This window comes from Scomber scombrus, chromosome 4 (assembly GCF_963691925.1).
Source record: "Scomber scombrus chromosome 4, fScoSco1.1, whole genome shotgun sequence".
Taxonomy (NCBI): Eukaryota; Metazoa; Chordata; class Actinopteri; order Scombriformes; family Scombridae; genus Scomber; species Scomber scombrus.
Window position 1 is genome coordinate 6,944,111 of NC_084973.1, and position 9,544 is coordinate 6,953,654.

General features: G+C 41.6%; 1 protein-coding gene across 1 annotated transcript; it reads left to right on the plus strand.

The window, feature by feature from the left end:
* The first annotated feature begins 590 nt into the window (after positions 1-590).
* Positions 591-9,544, plus strand: tbx1 (T-box transcription factor 1). The gene is made up of 8 exons (XM_062417860.1): positions 591-834; positions 2,094-2,433; positions 4,680-4,781; positions 5,289-5,460; positions 6,451-6,606; positions 7,504-7,571; positions 8,182-8,282; positions 9,083-9,544. Exons 1-8 carry the CDS (start codon positions 651-653, stop codon positions 9,463-9,465), a joined length of 1,506 nt encoding a protein of 501 aa, XP_062273844.1. The 5' UTR covers positions 591-650; the 3' UTR covers positions 9,466-9,544.

A 9,544-nucleotide genomic window follows, 5' to 3' on the forward strand; every position in this document is an offset into this window, starting at 1 on the left:
TTTCTTTGCAGTGCAGCCTCTGATGTTCCATGCAAACTCGGGGACTGTGCAGCGCTTTTGGGGCTTGGACAGCTTAAATATGCACTCACATATATGGGCGCATAATTTACTGGAAAAGTGGCGCACTTTGAAGCCGGACATTGCAATGACGTTTGAGTTGAATTCAAATGACTGACAAGCTCTTATTGAAATAAAACATCCAGTGCAGAGCGCAGACACTTTTTTCCTTGTGGTGCAGGGGAGGCGTGGATCTCTCGCTCACTTTTGACATTCTCGTAGCAGTAGTAGCTTCTCCTCAAGGCAGTACTCAGATGACACCACCCCGCCACCGACCGGAGGAGAAACAAGGCAAGCTCTCTCTCTCTCTCTCTCTTCTCTGCGGATGAACTATGTTTTGACACCAGGAGGTGTTTAAGGGTTAATCAAAAGAGTCTGAGCACCGGGGAGCTTTTCGCGTCTTCACAGTAGCCGTGGGAATACTTTAAGAACTGTCTACCCCTGAATCTCGCACCCACGGATCGCTGGTGGCGGAATGTGAAAACCCCATTTTGGCGCATGTTCCTCTCCATTGTATGCAGCCTTCTCCTGCTTTCTGAGCGGTTGGAAAGCGGAGGAGGAGGGACGGCTTTTCCCGACTCGATCCCTTGCCTATGGACGACGGCGGTCCCCTCTCTCCAAAGGCAAATGCTTTCAGTATTGCCTCTCTGATTTCGGCTGCAGAGCAAGCAGGAAACGCAGCGTTTGACAAACACAGCGCCGGCCTGGATAAGCCAGACCTGCACAACCACTGTTCCTTTAAAATGCACTACAGCACTGTCACCCGGGAAATGGAAGGTAAATTTGTTTGTTCATGGCCATAGAGCTGCTGTAGCATGTGTACATCTCACCCGAAATGACATAACACTATGGCATCTTCTCGGTTAATCGATATTTTCTCAAAACGCACAATTGATTTCAGACACGAGTGCGTTATTTTGGTTGCATAATTATAATGACTGTAAAAAATAATAATTCTGACACAGTTGGTCTACTATGTGAAAAAAATAAATAATGCAAATTCAGTCCTGGCAATAATCACCAGGGGAGGAGAAATCTATCCACACAAAAGAAGCCAGAGTGGAGAAAAAAAAGTTTCCCATTCCAAAACCCAAACGCGTTGAGTCAACTTTAATTCGTGGACAGAATCACATAGGCCTACATTGAAAATGAAGCCAGGAGGAGGAGGAGGGTTTACACGGGCACCCTGTGCGTAATGGTAAAAACAGTCCATAATAAGCATATCCAGCACGGGGGGGGGGGGGGGTGTCTATCAATTCCATAGATCTATTTGTCCAATAAGCAACAGTCACCTGCTGCCTGTTTGTTTGTTCATGCAAATCAATGTGTGTTTACCTTGTAACCCGTTTACACTCCACTCTGCGGGCCAGATCCTCTATTGTTAGTTAACGGGGTGATGTGGGCGATATCCTTATCCAAAAGTTAAATGGGTGCCGGAAAGCCCATTAAAAAGGGGCGCACTTCTCTGTCAATCAGTCTCGTCCCAAGGCGAGGAAAAGGCACATTACCTGCAGTTCCTTATCTAAATAGAAATAAGAACCGGTTTTATCGCAAAGGGGAGGCCCCCTGCGTCAGATAAGAGAGGAGACTGGGTTGCAGTTTAACACACAGCAGCAGCGCACAACAGAGGCCGCTCAGAGCGCAATCGATCCAAAGAGAAAACTTAATTCACACGCACTCGAAGCTCGTTTGTGCGAATAGTTCAGAGATTTCGACGAGAGCGCCGAAGCTTTTGGAAACATTTCGTCACTATTCGGACGTTTGGTATTTTAGATCAGGCAGACTTTAGTATGCTGGCAGTGGATGCAACCTCAGGGATTAATGAGCAGCCGAGACGGAAACTTTTAAACCGAAAGGGGTGCACTTCTGCCTGACATCTTCATTTGGAGATCACTGAATCCTGCTTCTGTTTTTACTGTGTGTGTTGTAACCGACTCAAAGTGCAAGGCATATTTAGTAAATCGAGTCTTTTGGGATGATTTCAGCCATATCCAGTCCGTGGCTGACGCAGCTGTCCCATTTTTGCGATGTTGCAGCCTTCACGACGAGCAGCCTGAGCAGCCTCAACACGGCGGGGGGCTACCACCTTTCTCCGTCCCCCGGGGACCCGTACAGTCAACATGAGTCCCACTTTGAGCCCTGTCCGGCCGCCCAGCACAACTACAACTACCCGGGGTCCAACCCTGGCCAGGCCCCGCCGAGCGACAACGGGACTCCGAACTGCTCCTCTTCTTCCTCCAATTCCACACCGAACAGCAAAAGCATCGTAAAGAAGAATCCCAAAGTGGCCAACATTAACGTCCAGCTGGAGATGAAAGCTTTATGGGACGAATTTAATCAGCTGGGTACGGAGATGATCGTCACCAAGGCTGGCAGGTGAGCGCAAATAACACACAGGGAGGGTAGAGGAGTTACTTTTCTCCGAATAAACCCGATGCAAATGTGGACAGAACAAATAGCGAATGTATACTAAGCTTTATTTAATTGTTACATTTAACTTTTTGACCTGCCTCAAAAAAGAACAACGATGGCGTCAACGTATTTTTTTTATTTTTAAAAAAGTCTTTTTGAGTTTTTTTTATATTTATGACGCAAATCAAATACGTAGAATATACAGTCTATTTCGATTAAGCTTCGCTGTTTTTCAATGTTGGTCATATACACACATACAATTACAAGGAGGAGCAAGCAAATAGGTAGAATAATTTCATTTAAAAAATATAGTTTATTTTCTTCTTTTGAAGTTTATATATTTTTATTTAATTTAATTTATTATTTACCATGAATTATTCAGCAGTATAATTCATTTCTGACTTCAGACAGGCTACTATCTAGTGGTAAAAGTGCCTCGCATTACTGAACAATAAACTGAAATCATCACCTTGTTTTTCGCGCATTAACACCTATAATCCCGCTGTCTGCTTTATAAAAGATTTGTTTCAAAGCTGCAGTTTGCTGAGCAGCGTTAGAAAGGTTTAAAGGCGCATAAATTAGGAGGCCAAAGGCATGGTGTGTGCTTGATATATGTGTGTGTGTGTGTGTGTGTGTGTGTGTGTGTGTGTGTGTGTGTGTAGGCTGTGAGTGTGTGTGTGTTTACGTGGTGTGTGTGTGTGTGTGTGTGTGTGTGTGTGTGTGTGTGTGTCAGCTGTAAACACCATGTTGATCTGATCCTGCTGTTTTATAGATCCAATAACTCTGACTCTCGGCTGCTTTTCTTCACCGTCAGCCTCAATTTTACGCACCGCTGTTACACGGACCATTACGGCGTTTAATCCACGTTTCCTCTACCCAAGCTGATAATACTGTTGCCGTCTTGTTTTTCTATTTAGACCTCGGCACGTGCTTGCTTGTTTTCCTTATTTCAAATAAATTTAGACAGATTAGAGAGTTTGTTTTTCCGCTTCAGATGTTGCACTTTATTCGCTGGTTTTGTTGCGCAGGACTCAAAACCTACAAGTTCTGACCTCTGACCTTTGAGGGGAGTCATTAAAATGTTACTCTTAATATTCAGCAGCAATTATTTTCTTCAAATTAACACTATATACGGCAGGCAGGATAGTGTAGACGCCCCGGGTTAATCCAGTATAATAATAATAATATAAAAGGCCTTCAGATAATTGATTTAATCCTGAAAGTGAGGGTTGAGTTTCGCCGCGCTGCGCTGTCTGACAGGAGAAAGGAGATCTGCTGCAGAGCACTTTAAACGCTCCTTCAGCCTCACCTAGCCACAACACTGACGTTAATTGAGCGTTGATTTTAGGATCCCTTTCACTGACTCGGCGGATTACTCAATTTACAACTGATGTTCTTGTAGGACATAAATCTGCCCTACAGAGTAACGTGGATGAGGTGAAAAGAAGAAAAACATTGTTGTGCCTTTGTATTTGCAAGTCCAAAAAGTGCAGCAAAAATAAAGCAATTTAATCTACATTTATAGTAAAAAATGTGATTGTAAATAAATGAATATAGGTCACCAGTATATCAAGATGCAGAGATTTTTCTATGTATAAACACATATTTATGGACATACTTTTAAATCGTGAGTATAAAAACTGCAAATCCGCGTCGCCTATACCCAAAATAACACCTCTGCACGCGTGTCTATGTTTCCTGTACATGTCTGTAGGCTTTCGTGTGTCTGGAATTCATCAAAAGAGCAGAGGAGAAATTAATGCTCCTTTGCCAGAAGTTACAAAAGCGAAGCTAAAAGGCAACAAACCCGAAACTCGATTCCCATCAGGCAGCATTTTATCTGGTTACGCACGGACTGGATCACGTCATTTCTAATAGTTTGAAGCCTTTGACTTCTTGTAGCCTCCAGCTCGGACCAAATTAAGCTCTGAAGGCCTGGAGCTGCACGTCTCTCTGCAAACACGTTTTTCTGTCTGAAAAATACTTTGGCAAAAATCATTTGTTGGCTCCTCTTTTAAATTCTAAATAATTCAAACTGTTTCAAACGCTGTTGTCATACACACAGAGAAAGAGAGACACACATACACAGACACACACACATGCATAGATCCAGTTTTTAAAATTGGGACATGAAAACAAAACGTGCTGCAATAGCAAGCACCTATAGAGCCTCGATTTAACACTCATTGCATGATTTTTGTCTTCGCCAGGAGAATGTTTCCAACTTTCCAAGTGAAAATATTTGGGATGGATCCCATGGCAGACTACATGCTCCTGATGGACTTCCTGCCTGTGGACGACAAACGTTACAGGTAACTTTTTAGGCGTCTTTAGATAAATGACACTTACAGGTCTGTGAAGGGTTTTACTGAGCAGCGAGACCCACACTTGCCACTATTAAACTACACAACGTCAAAAAAAAACTCCTTCAGTATAAAAAGCCTTGTAGGTATGCGTAATAAATATATAGGAATGCATGTATTTATACATACACACATAGGCCTACGTGTAATTAAAATACAATACGTAGACGAAGCTACTATTGATAAATAATGAGTCATTTACACTGTATAACTGAAATATGTTAGTGACTAATATATGCTGACATTATAGTGAACGTCTTATTTTTCTATGCAGCTTGCGTGCGTTTCAATTCACGCATGCGCCTTTTGTATGCGTGTAGGTGACTTTTATTTGTCCTTGAGGGGCGAGTATAATTTTAATTGGAAATGCGTAATTGAGGAGAGAGCAAAGGGGAAATGTTTCAGCACAGTGCTACTTGGAAACTTGTGTCTGATTCACGTCTCTGGATCCTGCAGGTATGCGTTCCACAGCTCATCGTGGCTGGTGGCCGGTAAAGCTGATCCCGCTACACCGGGAAGGGTCCACTACCACCCGGATTCTCCGGCCAAAGGAGCGCAGTGGATGAAGCAGATCGTCTCTTTTGATAAACTCAAACTCACCAACAACCTCCTGGATGACAACGGCCACGTAAGTGCACGGCTGCAAGAGGAAATTAATGCATGCAAAAAAGACTGACAGCCTCCAACATGACCATCGGAATGTACCGGCCCAGAGATCACCGAGTTCAATTTAGAAAAAGAGCAACAATTAGATGCAAATCAGAATAAAAAAGCTATTTCATTGACTGTAAAGATAATACTGAAGACGTACAATAAATCAAGCACGATATAAAGATTATATGCAAATGTTACTGACACATTGGAATAGTCTATAAAGGTTCAACAAGGCCAAATGTAAACTCATTATTTATGCAGAATGTCCTAGAAATATTACTAACGTTAAGGAGACGCTGAATTGTACTCCTTCAAATTTCAAATGGATATTCAACATTTAATAATGGTTGATTTTGTGAGTAATCCTCAGATGTTGCCAAAGGCCTATTTTCAATCCACAAAATGACGCTGCGCATCAGGCTTTACTCCAAAAATGACGAAAAAAGGAAGAGGAGTATTTCACCACTGCAAACTATTTGAGCTTTTCCCAACCTGCCTCACTGTCATTGCAATAGTTGTGGAATTAAAAAAGCAAAATAGTATTTTTGCTTTTTATTATTATTTAATTTTAGCTATATGTTAGTGAATATTGAGAAGAATGAGACATTATTCACTCATAATTTTTCCGCGGTTTAGGCGTCCAATTGAGAGTAATGCTATTAATATCCTCATGTCATTTTAGTTCAACGTTATTGCTGCATTTAAAAGCATTTACCAAGCGTGCTCATGTCCACAATGGAGATGGATGACAAGGTATTAATATTTGGCAAATCATCCTCATTTTAGATAAGTCATCCAACTCCATCTTTGTTTATTTTATTTTAATTTTACCGGATAAAAGCACCTATTTATTAATTTAATTGCCACTATATTACATTGAAACTAAAATACCATTGAAGCCTCCGAACATAGAAGTGTAGTGTGCATTATAGCTGGGTGTTAACGCATGCTTTATCTTTTACAGATCATTCTGAACTCCATGCACCGCTACCAGCCCAGGTTCCATGTGGTTTATGTGGACCCCCGCAAGGACAGCGAGAAGTACGCGGAGGAGAATTATAAAACCTTTGTGTTTGAAGAAACTCGCTTCACTGCAGTCACAGCCTACCAGAACCACCGGGTAAGAAATCTTCTTAATGGCCTATGCGTGTGTGCAGAAACACACTTCCAGCATCCCACTGCCAGACATATATAGCATCTGTTTTATGTGCACATTATGTCAATATTACGGTAATGTCTTCAAAAAAATATTACAGTGACGAAGGCCTAAGAAAAGGTCAGTATTTGTAAAAGTGGAGGCTGTTTTTTCTACGCTACATTTTATGCATTGGAGCAACTCAATCAGTGTGTTTAGTTAGTTGTGTGAAGCATTATTTGATCATTGCGCACACGCAGACGTTTGTCTGTGCTGCGTCGTCCCTGCTGTTTTCCATCAGTGTCGCGTCTTCAGCGCGTTTACACAGTGAAACATTAGAATAAATAAAAAAAGCCCTGATGGCTGCAGTTACTGTGTCTAATGCGCCCCCTCCACAAATGATTATCTTCCAGTAATGGAGAGAAAATGATATAAAGTAGCTGGCTTTGAAATTAGATGTAAAGGAATTATAATGATGAGAAGTGTACTCATGTTACAATCATTATTACAGTGTGACTGAGGTTGTAATGTGCCTGAATGGGAAATTGTAAATTAAAAAAAAGATGCAGTTGTAAAAGCTTTAGTGCAGTGAAGAGTGCAGAAAAACCATAACATGAACTCTGTATTCATGGGTAGTAAATTAATTTAACCTTTTAATCACTTTTAATACATTTGAACAGAGCTGCAGCTGTTTATTTGCATATTTTATGAAAAAAAAGTGTTTTCAAATGCTTTTGGAAATACTTTTTAAAAGGTGGCTTTTCCGCCTCACTTTTCAGCCCGTCACGGCAGTCTATCACTGCTGCTTTAATAGAAATGGAAATGACACTGTGTATAACTGCAGTGTACACACACACTGAGGTTTATTTCTCTTGATTTCAGATCACGCAGCTGAAGATAGCCAGCAATCCATTTGCAAAGGGCTTCAGGGACTGTGACCCAGAGGACTGGTGAGCGCTTACACTCATATAACAATCTTTTTGGCATGTTTCCACATGATGTAAAAATGTACAACAGACCCGGGGCCACAGAGCATTTTGAAAAATACTTTGGTTGTTTGTTTTATCACACAAAGGTGCCAGATGGGTGGAGTTTACTATATGAAAGCACACAATGAGCGCTATGAAGTTTAGAAATCACTGGATATTGTTTCAGAGTTAATCGACTGTGCTTTTCTGTCATTGACAAATTACCAGACACTCTTGTAATTGTCAAAGTTTAGTAAACCCCACCCACCTGGTACTGTATAGGCAGCTAAAACAAGCGCTTCTTCTTCTGTTCATCCGCCTCTACAAATTACTAGTTTTTCCTTTCAAGCATTCACTTAATTTGAAAGTTTAAGGGTATTTTTTGATTATTTAAAAAAAAACAGTCCAATCTGAGTCATGTAATAGGTTGCTTCACATTTACATTTCATTCATTTCTGTTCATGTGTAAATGCTAATTACATGCATCAGTGTAAACTTAAAATGTGCATTCATCATTTTAATATATAATAAAGAAATTGTGCCCTTGGCATTCATTAAATGTGTGTAACTGAATCCATTCTCCCCGCTCCAGGCCCAGGAATCACAGGCCAGGCTCTCTGCCAATAATGAGTGCCTTTGCCAGAACAAGAAACCCAATGTCATCTCCCCCTCAGCAGAACGGCACAGAGAAAGGTCTGCATCTCGCTCTTTGTTTCATTTCACAACTCATGCCGGCTATCAAACATGAAACAAAGTCACGTTGTGTTATTCAGCCAACAAAGAAATGGTTTTCTTTCGACTGGTGGCATGTTTCATCTCATCTTCTTTTACTTTCTTATCCTTAACTCATGCAGTCAGGATCAGGCCAGCACTGGCCTTTAATTAAACATCAAATATCAGCCAGTCACTGTCACTCACTGCCAACATAATAGAGGCGTTTGTTTTTTTGTAAGTGACCACAGCCCTGTAAAACTTTGATTTTCTTAACATAGTGTCTTTGATTAGTTTTGTAATAATTTGATCAATTAAATCTTTTTTCAAGGGCAGAATGTGACTTGGTTTTAAATAGCTTTTAATCTATTTCAAGGGATTTTATAATATTGGTTTGAATTGCCAATTTCTGCATGCAGCATTCTTAGTAAAATGTGCTTTTTCTATGCTTAAATATTTTTGGATTATTATTACTATTTTAATGTATTAATTATTCTGTTTTTCAATGTAGAATATTAATGTCAAGTGGTTTGAATATTGATCCCACCTTGCCTGGATTATAATATATATTTCTACTTTTTGGGGAATTTATTAAATACAAACTGTCATAGGCTTCAAACCAAACACACGTCAGTATCAGTTTGAGCCTATAAATACCTGAATCTGTCAAACACAACTGAACACACTCGTTTTAAAGCAAATATACACAACGCGCTGGTATGCACAACATGCCGGCTGTTTCTGACTCTTCTAATTTTTCCCTTCATTTCTTTCCTGCATAGAAGACAGTAGACGGGAATACGAGCGAGATCCCAGCGGCACGCCTATACACGCTGACCCAGCTCACCAGCTGATGTCCCGGGTCCTCAGCCCCGCCCTGCCCGTCCCAGGAGGCCTCCACGCTGTCCCGCTCACCAGTGGCCGACCCAGTCCTCCGCACGACCTTCGGTCGGACCCCCACAGTCTACCACCAGACACCCTGCACCACCACCCCTACAAGTACCCCACCACCTATGAACACTACCTGGGAGCCAAAACCAGGCCTTCGCCCTACCCTTTACCCAGCATCAGAGGACACACGTACCACCACCACATGAACCCAGCCACAGCTAACATGTACTCAGCCACCAGTGGCCCCTCTAACTATGACTACGGGCCAAGATAATGACTGCTAAGCAGCGAACAGCATTGTGGGAATGGAAACAGACAGGAAAAGCAACACAGTCCTGTCTATTGACGGCTTA